This window comes from Suncus etruscus, chromosome 1 (assembly GCF_024139225.1).
Source record: "Suncus etruscus isolate mSunEtr1 chromosome 1, mSunEtr1.pri.cur, whole genome shotgun sequence".
Lineage (NCBI taxonomy): Eukaryota > Metazoa > Chordata > Mammalia > Eulipotyphla > Soricidae > Suncus > Suncus etruscus.
This window is the reverse complement of record NC_064848.1, coordinates 197,424,695-197,443,447: the sequence shown is the minus strand read 5'-3', so window position 1 is coordinate 197,443,447 and position 18,753 is coordinate 197,424,695. Positions and strand designations below refer to the sequence as shown.

Here is an 18,753-nt window from a genome sequence, read left to right as displayed (position 1 = left end):
ATTCCTGGCTCAAAGTTTTTTCTCTTTTAGTCATTTGAATCAGTTGCTCTATTATCTTGAATTCTAGTCCATGAGTCTTCTTCTATGGAGTCTGATAAAAACATTATAAAGAAAGGTGGTCTTTATATGTTCCTTTTTTCTTTTCCCTTCTTCAATATGGTGTGGTGTTGGCTGTTTTGGATTTAAAAAATGTGGGTATTCTCTCAGCTGTTCAGGCATCTGTGCTTTCTTCCTGTAGGCTTGTGAAGTCCGCAGGTAGTTTTTCTTTGAATACAGTCTCTGCTTTGTTCTTGCTCTCTTCACCTTCTGGCATTCTCATAACTCTTGAGATTTACCTTTCTAATGAAGTCTCATATATCTCATGGGCTTTCTTCATTTTCCTTCTGTCTCATTTCTCTCTCCTTTTCCAAATGAATCGCCACTGTGATTGATCTTAATTTGTGTGTGTGTGTGTGTGTGTGTGTGTGTGTGTGTGTGTATTTTGGGTCCCACCCAAAAAGTCAGGGTTTAATCCTGACTTTGCTTTCAAGGATCAGTTCTTGAGTCTCTGGTTGGGGTTTGGGGGACTATCTTGTGGAAGGCAAGTGCCTTACCTGCTGTACTACTACTGTTTTGGCCACAGTATCTTGAATTTTGATATGTGTTCTTCTATGAGATTGCATTTACTTCAATGTGTTCTCTACTTCAATGTGTTCTCCATATTCAATATTGTTTGGACTTTGAAAACATCTTAATTCTTTGATGAAGAAGTACTCTGCTCGTATATCTTTTTTGCGGTCTTGGACTGTTGCAAATCAGCCCCTGAAGAGGTTGACTGATGGAGGGATGGAGGATGAGGCCTTTCTCCTCCAGCTCGGACCACACATCTGTTACCCTGTTCAGTCGGCGGTTCTGAGGTGAATGCGGTGGGAAGAAAGCCAACAGGCAGTCAGGCTACTGAAGAAAATAGCTCTTTATTCTGTGAAAAGACCGAAGCCAAAAGGCCTAAGAATAGGTCCAGAACAAAAAGCCTCTCGCCTTCCACAGACCCTTGTTTTTATGCCCCGGAATCAGGTACCACCCAATGGTGGGATCAGGTACCACCCAATGGTGGGAGCAGAATCAGGTACCACCCTAGGGTGGATGCAGAATGCCAGGTCACACCGTAGGGTAGGGCACAATCACCGATCAGGGTAGGGTCAGTAACATAATAATCCCATAAAATGTTTACATACACAACATTGGAAGTTCTCTGTGTTTAGCTGAGATTCACTATGTTTGAGTTATAGTATAATGGCTCTTTTCCATTCTTTGTCCTTTTCTTTTTTGTTTTGGGGTTGTACTCAGCTGTGCTCAGGGGTGTACTTCTAGCTCTGTACTTATGGGTCACTTCTGGTGAGCCTGGGGGACCATATGGGATAACAAAGATATTATGGGATAGAAGAGACTGATCTTGGGCCAGGCGCATGCAAGGCAAGTGCCCTACCTGCTGAACTATCATCCCCTCCCCCCCTTTCTGTCCTATTTTAGTACTTGGCCCTCTGGAGGCATCTTATTTGGGGACCATCTGCAGGTAGAGCTTATACATCCAGGTGAGACTCATCTGGATGCCTAGAGGTGGCAGTGTGGCTTCAGTATTGGAAGTGTTGTTTCTCAGATCCAGCAAAGATGGTGAGGGGAATGGCCATGAGGAAACTGAAGTCCAGTGTTTGCAAATAAAGGTGCAAGGGGGAAGAGCTCAGGAAGAAAGTTCCACCCTGCCCCCTTCTGTGATCCAACAATGGATCCACCTCAGAGTCTCTGGTCTGTGATTCAATGGTTGCACTTTCTTCAGATGGAGGGATGAGAGACGCTACAGGTTTCACTACTTTTGGCCCAATCCCCAGGACTCAATTTTGGTATTTCTTAGTTCCAGGGAATGATTTCTGCCTGAAGGTTGCCTCTGATGGGACACTAGGAGGTTATTTCTATAGACTTATCACTCGAAGTCTGACAGGTCTGCTGTGTGTCATTCTCAAGGATTTCTTCACAACCCTCCAACCCCAATCCCTCCATTCCATGTCCTGCTATGCAATCATGCATCTTCAGACACATACATATGTCTCTTGGGCAAACTGGGCTGTTAGTAAGACTTTTCCTGGAACAAGGTTTGTGGACTTTGGGGGGGGACTTCGGTGGAGGAATTTTGCTTTGCCATCTCTGTGCATCATTTTGTTGGCAGTTACCTGGGTTGTCCAAATGTTGACTGTTGGGCACAACAGTGTTGTTAAATGTGTCTTGAGGTCTTTGGCCATGTCTTTATTTATCCTGATAGAATGTGTAGAGGAGCAGGGCTGGAGCTGGAGCTCAGCAGCAGAATGAAGGGTTCACATTATGTATGAGACTCTGGGCTAGATCTCAACTAATTGACTGTCCAATGGATTGAGATGAAAAAGCTGACCACTGGCCTTTGTAACTTTTTAATAAACTGACCTTTTTTTTTCATCAACATTGCACAAGAGCTCTACTTGAGTGCATTGTCACCAAACATTTGGCATTATCACCCAGGGTCATCATTCTGACCATTCTAATAAATGGAGAGGGATTTTCATTTGTACTTCTCTAATAAACTGTCATCTTTCCATTTGTGGGTTTTTTATGTTTGTTTTGTTTTTTTTTGGTTTTTGGTTTATTTGTCTCTCTTCTGAAAGGCACCTATTTATGCCTGGGTTCTCTGTCTTCTTATTTAGTTTTAAGGTTTTCGTTGGGGATCTGGATATGACTCAGCAGTAGAGCACATGCTGCATGTGTACAAGGCCCTGAGTTTAAGTCCCCAGAACCACAAAATGAATTACAGTTTACATATAAATTCATAGAAATACTTGCAACACTTTTCTCCCAGTCTCTGAATTTCCTCATTGTCTTTTTATTTTATTTTATTTTATTTTATTTTTAATAATACCTTTATTTAAGCGCCATGATTAGAGACATGACTGTAGTTGGGTTTTAGTCATATAAAGAACACCCCTCTTCACCAGTGCAACATTCCCATCACCAATGCTCTCAATCTCCCTCCTTCTTCCCACCCTGTATTCGAGACAGACATTCTACTTCTCTCACTCATTGACACTATCACCATACTTGACCTCACTGCCTTTTTTAATTATTTTTTTTTCTTACTTCTTTTTAATGGTCTCCTTCAAACAGCAAAAGTTCAATGTAAAGTTCAATGTAATCCTGTTCATTGAAATTTTGTTTTGATGCACTGTGGTTAAAAAAAATCTCTCGTTCATGTGCAATTTTAGATATATAGTGTGTTTCTTTATAGCCTACTGAGTTTTATTACTGTTCCATGAGAGTAGGCATTTAATGTCTACTTAAAGAGTGAAAAAAAAAACATAGCTATTTCATAAATAGCTACTTAGACCTGTTTGGTTTTGTTTCCCTGTTCAGTCAAAAATGTAGAAAAACACTGAAAAACCTGATGACTATTTAAGGTCAATGCTTATGTATTCCCAATACCTTCTATATGTGATTATACACGACTGCTTTTAGCATGAAAAAACAAATGCTTTCTCCAGTTTATTAACTCATATTGATGATCATGGTAGTTGTATATCTTTACTTTCTTTCTTACAGAATATTTTTTATCATCCTTTAAAAGAAACTGAGGTAATTTTATTGATATTTTTGGTCTGCAATTTTGGGACACACCCAGAGGTGTTCAGGGATTACTCCTGATTCTGACATCAGGGATCACTATTGGCAGGCTTTGGGATCATATGGGGTGTGGAGATAGATACTATACCTGCTATTTTTTTATTGTTGTTGCTGTTGTTATTTTAGGGTCACACCCGATGGTGCTCAGGTTTACTCCTGGCTCTGTGCTCAGAAATCACTCCTGGCAGGCACAGGGGACCATATGGAATGCCGGGATTCAAACCACCGTCCATCCTGGATCAGCTGCCTGCACGGCAAATGTCCTATTGCTGTGATATCTCTCTGCCCTTGCTTTATTTTGGTTTTGGGGGTTACCTGTTATTCTATCTCCAGTCCAGGAAGCTGAGGAATTGTTCTATCTTTTATGGTATATACATAGATTTAACAGTTAATCAATTCATTTTTTACTAGAAAAATTTTACCTATTAATATTTATTACTCTTAAAATATTCCTTGATTTGGAGCATTTTGTTCATTTTTGCTTTGGTTTCTTTAGCAATATCTAGAGTTGTGCTTTATCCTCTCGAGATCTTTATAAAAGTGTGATAGTTCGGTAACTTTATTAGCACATATGTTTGCATATTTCAAAAGGATCTAACCACCTTTTCCCTCATTTTAAGAAGCTTGTCTATTGCTGACAGCATTATCTGCTCCTCCCACCAACCCAGTCTTAGGTCTTCAAAAGTGCTACCCAGTTAATGACACTATTAATCTATACTATTAATCTATTACAACTTCCATCATCTATATAATTTTAAATCTATGAATTTATATTTACGTTGTTATTAAATTGATTTCCCTACTTCTCTATATTCTCTTTCAACAATCAAGAAGCATTTACATTCTACCTTATAACTGGCTTTTCAATAGTTAAATTTGTTTCTAATTTCTTGAATTCCAATGCCCTTTATTCCTCTTTAATATGTCTGATGGGTCTGGGTCCCCCTGAAAGATATTTTTTACATTATGGATCCCCTGAAAATTATTATATTTCATGTGATGGCTTTTTCATGTATGGGAGGCCTTTTGTTTCATCTCTGGATTGTTTCAGGTGTTCATTTAACATTTAAGTACTATGTGGGGGTCAGAGAGATAATGCATTGGATAGGATGTTTGTCTGGCACGGGGCCAATCTGGGTTCCATCACTGGCATCCTAGATGTTCTCTCAAACACTAGTAGTAAGCCCTGAGCATTGCTGGATGTGGCCCCAAATAACGTTGTTTATGATTGAGTTAGTCATACAACGTATAACAACCTTACCAGTGTTCATTTCCGACCACCAATGTCAACAGTTTCCCTTCCACCCTCCCTGATACCCTCTTCCCTCCTACCCATCCTCTCCCACCTGCCTCTGGGGAAGGCATTTTTTGGGGGGTTTGGGTCACACCTGGCAATACTCAGGGGTTACTCCTGGCTCAATGCTCAGAAATCAGCCCTGGAAGGCATAGGGGACCATATGCGATACCGGAATTTGAACCACCGTCCTTCTGCATGAAAGGCAAATGCCTTACCTCCATGTTATCTCTCCGGCCCCAGGGGGAAGGCATTTTAGTTATCTCTCACTCTTTTCTTTTTGGACATTGTGGTTTGTACTATGCAAATGAAGGGGTGCCATGAATGTCCCTTTCACAGTACACCCTTCTCTACTCTAACTGCACTCTCTGTTCTCTGTGGTAAGCTTCCTACAATGGACTGCAATGGTCCTCCTAGTCCTTATCTCCATTGTCTCTAGATATCACCCCTATACTGTCTTTTATTTTCCTTATATCCCACAGATGAGCGAGATTATTCTATGTTTATTTCTCTCCCTCTGAATGAAAACAGCATAATCGTCTCCATGTCCATCCATATATAGGCACATTTCATAACTTCATTTTTCCTAACAGCTGCATAGTATTCCATTGTGTAGATGTACCACAGTTTCTTTAGCTACTCATCAGTTGTTGAACAGCTGAGTTGCTTCCAGATTCTGACTACTGTGTATAAAATTGAATCCAAACCTTTCTCCCTAATACTCAAACATGACACTGAGATCATTTGAATTCTTTGTGGGTTTCATCCTATGTAGATATTTACAGGATTGTCACTCTATTTCTATTCAATCCTTTCCAAGAATGGACCAGGTTTCACTGCATTGCTTTGACTTTATCTAAAACTCCTACAAAGACCAGGTCTCCTGTTTGTTTTTTGGGGACCACACCTAGCAGTAGTCAGGGTTAATCCTGGCTCTGAACTCAGAAATCGCTTCTGGCTCAGGAGACCATTTGGGATGCCAGGAATCGAACACCAGTCTGTGCGGGGTCAGCTGTGTGCAAGGCAAATGCCCTACCACTGTACTACCAGTCCAGCCCCCTGAATTTTTTCTGATGTCAGATAATTCTCAGAAGTATGCTTTTATTCTGAGAGGATACAAGTGCTTTCTTGTCAGATAGAATGTTGTCACAAGTCCCATATTGTTTGCTTATTTTTCTCCCTATTTCCATGTGACTTCCATGATATTAATATAATGCTGTACATCACAAGAGGTGCATTTACTGAGCCAAAGGTGTCTGTCATATTCTCCACTTTTCTCAAAAACTTGTAAGACTATGGACACAGCACAGCACTTTTATAAAATGCCCTATTGTTAGGCTCCATAACAGGATTCTTTAACTTTCTCTCAATAGTTTTCTATGTGCCTCTAAATACTAAGCAAGTCGCAGTTTCTTAGGCTGCTCAATTGTTTACCAGACGGATACATACTCCAGGGCTCAGATTATGATCCAAATAGAGAACAGGAGAGAGATACACGTCCACATAGCAGATCTGGCACTGAGGCTCCACTTTATAGCACAGACTCCTGGATAAAATCTCTCTTTTGCCCCAGGCAGAGTGGAGCAAAGAGAAGGAATCTCAGATCCAACTTGCAGGACCCCAAAGCAGGTCAATAGAAGTAGAAATCTGAAGCCAGAAAATAAGAACACATAGTCCTCAAAAAATTACAAACCCAGGACCCATTAGTGACACTGGAGTGCATACTTGTGGATGCTTAAAGAAATCAACTTTAGAAAAATAAAGTCGCACACAAGTACTGTTGCATTCTTCATGATCATAGCAACTTTAGGGGAATGGGATGAAAGCCTCCTGGATAGGAGAGTTGCTAAGATGTGGCTTGTTATATAGAATAAAATAACTCAGTGTTAGAACTAGAACTAATTAACAAGGATAAAATAAATATAAACATAAGAGCAAATTTGATGGATAAAAATCTGTATACCTATCTAGATTTTAGGCCAAAAAAGCATTAAAAAAAACCCACACATATAAAATACATGGATATTTACAGGCACATGAAAGTATATGAAGCAGAACAAAATTAATTATAGTGGATTTCTAAGTGATGGGAAAGAGAAATAAAGCCAAATAAAGCCAAATCAAACCTCGTCCAAAGTGATTTTATTCAGTGATGTTTTAGTTGGTACAAACAGTATCAATAATAATTTGTCATGACAGGTGCCTCGGTGGCTATAAAATTGCCTTTGTTATTTCATAAGGTTCACCATTTTATCTCAAAACTAAAAAAACATCACTGGACACTTCAAGAACTGGAAACAGGCTCATTCCTCCTGATTGGCCACTTGGAAAGAATTCCCTGATACACTCCCTCAGGACAGGCTCAGAGCACTGCTTCCTTCGGGCCCTTGCTCTGTAGACGGTAGTGTTGAGATTTGTCCTGGGGGCTGAGCCACATCCCCCGAGTGAGGCTTTCCTGCCACTGCTGCTTCTGGACATGGGACCTTAAACTACAATTCAGGCATCGAGTTGAAGATGAAGCCAGGAGACCTTTCTGCACTCTGTCAACAGGATGCCATGGATTGTCCCCACCTCAAATAAAGAGGAGACAAGAGTGGAGTGGGGAGTTTGGGATGGGGATACTCTTAAACCCCTTTCCTGTCAGTGTTTGGTGGGACACGAGGCAAGCCTTGGGCTGAACCCTCTTGAGCACGCTGTAGTCTTAACTGTCAGCACCATTTCTTCTAGTAGCTCTGGGGCCAGTGAGCCCACTCTGCCGGGGCTAAAAACCCTTTCTCTCTTTGAATCCTTGAACCAGGGCACAGCCACTTGCGAGAAAAGTCTCTGAAAGTTAAATGCTTCTGCCACATTTAAGACCAGAGGGTAAGGGCCATGGGAGTCACTCATTCACCTTGGGTGCCTGGGCTGCAACACAAAGTTCAATCCCCAGAACGTCCACATGTGCCAGGTGAAATCCTAGCAGCTATGCTAAGTGGGGTCCCTGAAGCTGCTAGCAACTTCTGTCAATCCCCTAGTGGGTACCCCTAATTGATGTGAGCCAGGGACTAAGAGCCATGGCAAGGGCTGTGTGAGTAGAGCAGCTACCTGCCGCAAGTAACACGACTAATGTGTGACCCTTAGCAAGTCCAAGTGCCAGCACTGTACTGAAAGGAGCATAGCCTTGGTGAGCACCAAGACCAGCACCAAGGCCTGATATGCTGCCCTGGACGAGAACTACAGCGAGCGAGCGGTGGGAGCATCACAACCGGCAAACCTCACTCAGTACTACAACAAAGGAGGAAAGGGGAGAAGATTGAAAAACAAACAAAGCAAAAATATGATGAAGATCAGTGGGTAGCTTCCAGCTCAGAGGATGACTTCCAGAAGGATGATGGCTTACCTGAGTATCTCTCTGGAGCAAACAAAAATATGACCGTAAGTATCTGTGCACCTAGGACCACTGCAGTGCCACTGACCACAGGCAAGAGATGGAAGCTTCAAATATATGGAGATAGATGAGCAAATACATGAGAGGCAGCTGACATAGGCAACACAGCCACTCTGCTCTCGAAGAAGGTGGAATCTTGCACTTATGTGCAACATGGAGAAAACTGGGTGGTTTAGATAAAACCAAAGGAGACCATGAAAAACTGGCTAACTTATATGTGGGATCCAGAAGACAAAGCAAGGGGCAGACCAAGTCAAAGGAAGTGAAGCTGGGAATGGACAATTTATGGTACCGGAAGCACAGGAGAAAGGCAGAAAGGCCAAGGGGGCAAATTGTTGGTGGCAAAGGGAGACTGAGGAGGGGAGGAGCAGCGTGGGTGGTAACAGATACCCCAATCTCTCGGAGTAAGGTAGCTAGAACTAAATAAAACCACACACTGCCAAAAATGGGGGATGGAGAGAAGAGGGGACGTAGGGACTCCTCACCTGCTCCTTCATCTGGGCGTAGATTTTCTCCGAGTTCAGCTCCACTTGCCTTTTAAACTCTTCCAGGGCCGCATCCGCCTGCTGGGCTTGTGACCGCTGGGTGTCTGTCACGCGCATCAGCTGTTCCTCTTTCTCCCTAGGACAGTGCAGGGCCAAGATCAATTATTTTTTAGAGACCAAAACATTTAAATTAAATAATACGTTTTATGGGCCGGAGCAGTGATGCAAGCGGTAAGGCATCTGCCTTGCCAATGCTAGCCTAGGACGGTCCTCAGTTTGATCCCCAGCCTCCCATATGTCCCCCAAGCCAGGAGTAACCCCTGAGCATCACTGGGTGTGGCCCAAACAACAACAACAACAAAAATAATGATACGCTCTAAAATAAAACTCAGCTTTTGGCTTTTAAGATCCAAATTCTACCCTCCCCCTCAATACAAGATCTCTCCAAACTGGGCAACAAACATTTGTTTCTCAAGGAAAAGGGGGAAAATGTATGCATCCAGGTGAGGGTATGACTAATTTCAAGGATTTTTTTCCCAACAAACAAAATTATTTATCACCAGAGGCCCCTGTTGTGTGAGGAATGGGTCTTTGCCATGGGCCACAGCCATATCGTGACTATAAATCAGCCTGACAAAGGAATGAAGTTCTGAGACATGCTACAGCACAAATGAACCTTGAAAACCTTATGCTAAGTGAAAGGACTTAAATACTAAAGGACACAGGTAATATGGTTCTATTATATGAAATATCCAGAAGAGTTCAATGTGGTTAGTTGGGAGCTGGGGAGGGGGACAGGAGAAAGAGGGTAACTGCTAATAGAGATGGGGTTTCTTTTCATGGTGATGAAAACTTCTTACAATTAAAAAGCAGTGACCAGCAGTGCATACTGATAATTGTGCTGGATAGAAACTGATTAATAATAAAGCTAATATGTACCAAATATATGATATATCATTTACTATTATTTTGTAAAAATATTTTTATATTTTCTAAAAAATTAACTGGGCCAAGAGAAATGTTTCTAGTCTGTATTCCCCACATCAGATGACCAATCAGATAAGAGAAGCAACAGAATATGATGGCATGATTGCCCTACTGGCCTCTCAGAGACTTGCCTAGAGTAATTTATGATTATTTTGTTTCATCATATCTCAAACTAAAGTGAGTCAAAGGATAGTGCATCCCCCATACACAGAGAAATATCTGTATGTCTTAAAAAAGTGTTAGTTTATAAACATATGATAGTAATGATTACTCAATTCTGGCACTGGAGATGTGGGGTGGGGGAATGATAGTAGTTGTAAGTGCAACTGAGGGGACCTCTGCATGCTCAAAGCAGGCCAATTTCTTTCTTTTTAATTTTTTGTTTGTTTGGGGATCACACTTGACAGTGCATGGGGAATAGCTCCAGTTCTGTACTTGGGGGTTGCTTAGGGAGCCATTTGGTGCTCCCATTTGATGCCAGGGATCAAACCCTAATTGTCCCCTCCAAGCATCAGTCAGCCCACTGAGCTGTCTCTCTCTGGCCTTGTTTACCCCTTTTTTTTAAAGGGGGCAGGAGGCCATGTTAAGTTTGAGACCAGCTGGGATTGGTACTGAGCACTGTAAAATAAATGCATCTACACACACCTCTCATTTATTCTAACAATAAACTTTTCCAAAAATATTTTTGCTTCGTGTTTTACAGAATAGGAATCTGTGACTCAGTGACTCTTTGTAAGGCTACATAAGGACTTATGAGGTCAAGCCAGGATTTCAGGCCTACCATCTGCCCCTAGAGTCCACCCTTATGTTGACTTCTGCTGCTGGGTGCCATCTTCTGAGGATTGAATGTGTCTAGCCCCAGCCCTAGTTGGAGAAACTCTTTCAAGAGACATGCAGAAAAATGCTGGATATAACCAGAAGTTACATGCTTTAACTTGTATACATCAAATGATTGTTGAGTAGGTACCTGAATGCCTTTTGTCCACTTTTCTTGCATTTTGCTAAAATAGAGTGCTATCTATCATGTTAAAGGGTGGACAAATACTAAGCTTTTATAACCTTAGTGATGCCTTTTGTCACTTGTTTTGTGTTAACACTAGCTGGTATACAATGGTGAATACTGATGACTGATTCCAATGGCAACCTACACTCAAGACTGACACCTTGAAGCTACAGGGAACTTTCATTTCATTGGGAATATTTTCACCCTTCTCCTATTATTCTGCCTTACAAAGCAGGAAGCTTTAAAGTACATGCCAAGCTTCCCTAATATAGGTTTTTTGTTTACATTTTCATTATTTGGACATTAAAGTGATAAAGACATAATAAGGGTCATGGGAAGGGGATTGGGTTGAGCTGGGGAGTCACTGGTAAAGTGTGTTTTGTAACTCTATGCATGAAATCCTTTCATTAACAGTTTTGTACATCATAGTGCACAAATGTAAAAAGTCAGACACAGATTGGCAAATAGGATAATTTTTTAAATGTGTGGGCCACAGCCAGCAGTGCTCATCAGGGATTACTCTTGGCACTGTGCTCAGAGATCACTCCTGTCAGGGCTCAGAGACCATAAGCAGTGATTAAACCTAGGGTCATGGCACCTCATGGCAAATGCTTTAATCACTTTCCTATCTCTCAGGCCCAGAAGTGATAGACATTGTACACCATGGTTTGGTGGATAGTTAGTCTAGTGTGATGGTCCTGCCAACTGGTGGAGTCATTGGGTGGTGGGTAGCCCTCTGTTAAGGGGAGTCTGTGATAAGGCTCTGAAACATTTCTGGGATGTTACTGGGGAAGGAGCAGGCGGAGGCAAGAGCTACTTCTGTGCTGTATAGAAACAGCAGGGACAGGGCAGCACAAGCTCAGCTTGTGCCTCTTTAATTGGGGGTTGAAGACCCTAAAGGCACTTGGTGAGGCTATTTTACCATTAGGATTATAATTTTTGAAAGATTTATTCATTTTGCTTAGTCAGTTTGTCTCTAAGGAGAAAAGAAATGGAAAATATCTGAAAACTTTAAAATGCATGCATCCTATAATTAAGTACTATTAATTAGTCAAAAGAAATGTTGCTGACGCTTATAACTACAAAAAAGTCACAAACTTTAGCCATACTCAGATAGATCTTAAAACCATGTTAGTATATGTGCTGCCATGTTAAAATATAAAAATAAAACCTATGCAATTAGGCATGGTGCTCTTAATGGCTTTTTTATAACTACCTGCTTTACAAAATATATATAGTATTTTTAAATAGTTCTCTTTTTTTTTAATTTTTTTGTTTTGGGACCACATTCAGCAATGCTCAAGGCTCTGTACTCAAGAATCACTCCTGATGGGCTTGAGGAACCATACGGGGTGCTAGGAATCGAACCCAGGTCTGCTGTGTGAAAGGCAAACACACTACCCACTGTACTATCACTCCTGCTCCAAATATTCTCCTTTTTGGAGGGGACCTGCTCAGAGGAGCTTGGTTCAGAGCTTAGTTCAGAGCAAGTGCTATGCAAGCTCTATAGTGCCAGGAGTAACCAGCCTCCCTGACAATGCTGGGGATTGAATTTAGGGTCCACTCCTCAGAGCCATCTCCCCAACCCAACACAGTATTTCATGTTAAACAATAAACACATGGAGATATGTATAATCTGCCAGTTTGTGACCTATACTAGCTGCTGAGCCAATTTAGTACTGAAGCTAAGTATCAAAGCAAGCTTCACAAGACATAAATTGATGTTCTTAGACAGTCTATGACAAATGTGCTGAGATTCGTTATTTAGGAATCTTATTCCTTAATATGGCATAAAATATATGCCTTTATTTAAATAAAGAGACATTACAATAATCATTTTAATGAGGAACACATCTGAATTTCCATTAAAGTCATAGGGCAAAAACATTGAGATGTGGGGGAAAAAGAAATAATGCTCTTTACTAAGAAGAGAAAAAAAGAGAATTCCTTTTGATGATGAATCCAAATTATGTGTCCTGTAAGAAGTGAAAAAAAGAGAGAGAGAGAGAGAAAAAAAAAGACTTTGAAGATTCCCCGCCCCTAGTGGAATTAGTTGTGGGGCTGAGAATAAATGTATCACTCAAATGCCTGAAAGCTGGGCTGCCATGAAGATAAAAAGGTAGAAAGAAAACTTGCTTTTCAGCTCTGATTTATTTAGAAAATGCAGTAAATTTTCCCTCTTCTGCATATATAAAGGATTTTTTTTTTAAAAAAAAAAAGCTGTATTCTTATACAACTACAAGCCAGCTCAGATTAAAGGATATTCTGAAGTACTTGATTATCCTAAAAGGCAATAAAATGCCGGAGACTAATGGAGCACAATTTAGTATTTCTTGAGATTTACAAGCTAACATTTATATATACAGGCCAACCTTAATTTGAAAATCTTCTCTTTGCACATTTCTCTACCAGGACTCTTGTTAATAATGATGGCAGCGGCCCAACAAATATTTATATGGCTTCACATTACAGTATACTTCATTTGCTGCCAGTTTGGCCTCTCTACTGGAAACTCCAAGAAGAAACAAAATAAAACAAAACACTTCAAACAAGTAAAAAAAAAAAAATAAAAAGCTACAAGAGTCTCCATTCCCTGTCCAGCTGGGCTTGAAAACAGGACTTTTGAGCAGCAGGACTGTCTATGTTCACGGCAGCTTAGTGGTACTTAAATTGATTTACGGCAAGACCATCAAGAGCATCCAGATTCATCTATGGCTTCTGGTTTAAAAGGCACTAAAAATAATACCTCTCGCTGAACAGAAGTAAAGACATTTCTTTAGCCTCTTCTTCACCTGATTATTAAGATAGTCATCTCTGTGAAATTGCTGATTTAAAAATGGGTAAACAAGGCCAAAGAGAGACAGCTCAGTGGGCTGACTGATGCTTGGCAGGTGACAATTAGGGTTTAATCCCTGGCATAAAATGGGAGCACCAAATGGCTCCCTAAGCAACCCCCAAGTACAGAGCTGGAGTTATTCCCCATGCACTGTCAAGTGTGGTCCCCAAACAAACAAAAAATTAAAAAGAAAGAAATGCAATGGGCATGTGCATCTAAACACTTGATACTTCAATACTCAGAATAAAAAAACACAGAGAAAATTATAAATGAGGACTGGAAGATTATGATTTTTGTTGCTGTTGGGAGCAGGGACCACACTTAGTAATGTGGATAGAATGAGGGGATTCAACTTGGGTCAGCCCCATGCAAGGCAAACACCTTACAATGCAAGACACCATCTCGCTGACCCTGTATTGGTCAGAATATTGGACAGAGAGGATAGATAGTGCCCAAGTGGACCTGCAGATCTATCAAAACTATAATCTATCAAAATCAGTCTCTGTCAAAATTCCAGCTACTATTTCTACAAAAATTGATGCACTCGGGGGTTGAGTGGGGAGGAGGGAGATTTGGGACATTGGTGATGGGAATGTCGCACTGGTGATGGGTGGTGTTCTTTACATGACTGAAACCCAAACACAATCATGTATGTAATAAAGTTGTTTAAATAAAAAAATTGATGCACTCATCCTAAAACTCATAGCAAATATAGGAGAACCAGAATAAACAAAACTATCTTGAGGGGGCCAGAGAAATAGCATGGAGGTAAGGCATTTGCCTTTCATGCAAAAGGTTGGTAGTTAGAATCCCAGCATCCCATATGGTCCCCTGTGCCTGCCAGGGGCGATTTCTGAGCATAGAGCCAGGAGTAACCCCTAAGTGTTGCCGGGTGTGACGAAAATCCAAATAAAAACCAAAAACCAAAAACAAAAAAAAACTTTCTTGAAAAACAACAAAGTTGAAGATTCACATTCCCTAACTGCAAAACTTACCACAAAGACAGTAATCACACCAATGTGTCGATGGCATGGGCACAGACAGGCATGTAAACCAATGAAAGAGGATAAAGATTCTAGAATAAAATACTTTACAAGGACAGCCAATCAATTCTTTAACAAGAATGCTAGCCACTTCAATGGGGGAAAGAATAGATTGGAGAACAAATGTTAGTAAAATAACTGGATATTCACATGTGAAAGAATTAAGCCCTCTGGTGTTCTATATAGCATATTCAAAATTACCTGAAATATGGGCCTCATAGCTAAATATAAAAGCAAAACTAAACAAGATCTAATGGGAGAAAACACAAAAGAAAATTCTTGAAGGCTGGAGAGATGCAATGGTACAGCAGGTAAAGCACTTGCCTTGCCTGCAGCTGTGACCCAGGTTCAATCTCTGGCACCTGCGAGGAGTGATTCCTTAGTGTAGAACCATGAATAACCTCTGAAAGCCAATTATGACCCCCCAACAACAAAATCCCCAGTAAATCCTTGGGACCACATGCTAAACAAAGGCTTCTTAGATGGCATTGGGCTGCTGCTAGAGAAAACCAAAAGATAAAAAAGACAATCCAGAAAATGAGAGAAAATGGTCTGTAAGGCAAGTATCTAAAGAAATCTATCATGAATATATAAAGAACCCCAAAAAGTAAAAAAAAAAAAAACAACCAGGATTCAAAACCTTATGAGGAATTGGAACAGACGTGCAAGCCCTGCATGGAAGAAACCATGACCCCATCCACCACTCCAAGTGGCCAGTCAGATGAGTCCAGTGGGCACTGCTTGGTCTGCCAGTGTTTCCACTGGCTTTTCTTTAGGCTTGCCCATGCTTCTCTAAATCACTGTAATTATGTCTTTCATGAAAACTGAAAGCACTTTGGCTGTTATTTATTCAAATACCTTCCTGCTCTATTATCTCTTCTCTCTACTAGGGCTGAAACATATTTTATACATTGTTATTATATCACAAGACCCTGTCATTTTTTACCAGTACCTTTTTATGTGTGCCCTCAAATTAATTTCTATTGCTTTGTCTTTGAGGATTTAATTTCAAGAAACTTCTAACATGTCCACTCTGTTGGTATATTGAGCACTTTTAATTTTAATTTCAACTACTCAAATATTTTTAAATTGTTACTCTGTTGAACTTTCCTCTTTCTAATTAATTGCTCTTAATTTTTCTTAACTGTGCAAAATATAATTATAGTAGCTACTTTTAATTTTTGTCTGTTGTGTCAGAGAGCAAGTACCGTGGATAGGGCACTTGTCTTGCATAAGGCCAATCGGGTTAATCTCTAGCATCCCAAATGGGCCTCCAAGCACTGCCAGGAGTGATTACTAAACCTGGAGACAGAACTAAGTCCTAAGCCCACTGGGTGTGGCCCCCAAACCAAAAAAAATGTTTAAAAAGTTAATTTTTATACTTGTTAACTCTAGCATCTACTTCATCCTGTGGTGCTTTCTCTTGAGAACAAATGCATCATAGTTTCCTTCCTCTTCATGAATCAAATAATTCTGATTCATTATAGAGGATTCATCGTAGAAATCTGGATTTAGTTATGGTCCCCCTGAATAGCAATGATTTATATCTTTATATTTAATTCAAGAAACATATTATTTATATATTATCTATATATGTACATGAGTATATACTTTTTATAGATGCATGCTGCCATGTCAGTGAATTAAGCCCAAAGCTTTACACATATAGAGCATGCAATTTACAACTGTGTCACATGCCATACCAGATAGATAATTTTAACTATCTGTTTTGGGCAGGCAGCTACCAAACTATGGTAGCCACCTTCCAAGTTCCAAGTATCATTTGACTGAATTCAAATGATCCATTCTCTCTCCCCAGTGGGAGCCTAGCCAATTACTAAAGCAAATTACAGAGCAAAATATTGCCAGAAGCTCACTTTTCTGAGGAACCTTGGACAAGGGTGGATGCTATGCAAATAGCAAAGCATAAACTCTAGTCCTCTTAAAAAATACATATAGCTGACGACCCCTTTTACTAGAAAATACAGCAGGAAACCTTGCTCAATAGTAGAGCTTGCACAGCATGGAGACAGACTTAATGATCAGAAACCACCCAACAAAGAAAAACTCCAACATCTGTAGAATAATTATATCTAATCCTACTCAAATGTTTTCAAATATCTGAAGAGTAGAGCATACGTTCAAACCAAATTTTGAAGTAAAATTACCCCCAATAACCAAGGTAAGTGTGGCTCTATAAAACTACAGTCTGATATTTCTGAATATAGATGAAAAAAATCCTCATGAGACAATAAACTCAGTAGCACAATAAAGGATTATACATAGAGATTAAGTGGGATTCAGCTTTAGGTACAAGAACAAGGGCTAAGTATAGGCCAATCAGTAAATACAATAAACTACTTTAATAGAATAAAAGATCCAAATCACAAATCATCAATAGATAATGAAGAAGCATGACAAAATTCGATTTCCAAGAAGCACAGAGGAGCTATATACAACATACCCATAGCTAATAATATACTCAGTCATCAAAGTTAGAGAATTTTTCCTCTAAAATTCGGAGTAAGGGAGACGACTCTTTTCCTTTAAAAAAAATGGCATCATTGGTTTACAGCACAATCCATGTTTGGGGATTATAGTTTCAAATCTCTTTAAATATACGTCATTGCACCAAGCCCTTTACCCAAAGCACTAATATCCCTCACCACTATCCACTGGACTCTACCCACCCTTTCAACTTTGTCCACTTTCCCCTCTGGGAATTTGAGCTCTATGATCAGATACTAACGAATTATTTTGGTTCTACTTTATCTAGTCCTTCTCTCATTCTGTCTCTTTATATCATACCTCTGAGGGAGATCATACAGTATTCTTTCACCTTCTGCATTATTTTACTTGGTTTATCTCTTTCCAATCCCCTATATATGATCACAACATTTATTTTTTTATAAATGAGTACTTAGTAATCCATAATGTCTATATTCCAAAATTTTACCCACTTGTATTGGGCACCTTGGTTGATCTTGACCACTGTGAATAACATTGCAATGACCTCAGATGTCTTTTCAGATTAGTGGGTTTTAATTTTGATAGTGCGGGATTGTATATGATGCTGGACATCAAACTGAAGACCTCATACATGTGAAGCATACATTTTACCACTAAGGTATGTTCCTGATCTTTCACATTCTTTTTCTTGGAAGTGAATTTTTGGATCATATGGTAGATCTATTTTTAATACTTTGAGATTCTTCCATAGCAAGTGGATTAGTTGCATTTTTCCACCTAGGGTTATTAGGGGGCATTCTCGAAGCTGCCTACCATTATTCAGAGTATATATACAAGTGTGTATAGAGATAGACATAGATATATGTACACAAATGCATCTTGTGTATATGACATAATATTCAGACAAAAGAAGGAAATCCTGCCATTTTAAATACCATGAATAGATTAAGGTCATAATACTGAGTAAAAGCGAAATATAAGATATCCCTTGACTGATTGCATCCACCCAAATAAGCAGACTGTGTAAGTGCAAAAAGTCAGTACAATTGTTGAACCAAATCATCTAAAGATCAATGTCTATTAAGAGTTAGAAAAGAAAACAATAAACAGAGTTTCCCTTTTTCCCAGAAGGTCAGTTTGTAAGATTAGAAGCCAGTATAGAAAAGATCTGTGCAGAAAGGAAAAATAAGTCACTGTTGATAACTTCAGGTAACCCAGAATAATGGAAAATCTAGCTTCATGACCAATAAAACTTTTTAAACCCTAACAAGGGATGGTATTACCAAACATTTCATCACTACTCCTATCATTGCCAGCTAAGACAATTTTGACACTTAGTGTGGGTCTTCCTAATGTTAATCCATTTAGGGTAAAGGAGTATAGAGATTTCTCCTGAGTTACATAGTGGGATGCATATAAGATAACTATAGAATCACCAAAATCAAAAAAGCCAGCAAAAAAGTCTTCCACAATAACCTAGAAGACTGTTTTAAAGGTGGTTCTAAGGCTAAATTACAAAACTATATTCCAA

At 39.8% G+C, this 18,753-nt stretch overlaps 1 protein-coding gene across 1 annotated transcript in view; it reads right to left on the bottom strand.

Annotated features, from left to right (window-relative positions):
- Positions 1–18,753, bottom strand: part of CEP112 (centrosomal protein 112) — a 429,834-nt gene that overhangs the window by 274,144 nt on the left and 136,937 nt on the right. The window contains exon 16 of the mRNA XM_049768363.1: positions 8,885–9,020. Within this exon, the coding sequence (XP_049624320.1) occupies positions 8,885–9,020 (136 nt within the window). The remainder of the gene's footprint in view (positions 1–8,884; positions 9,021–18,753) is intronic.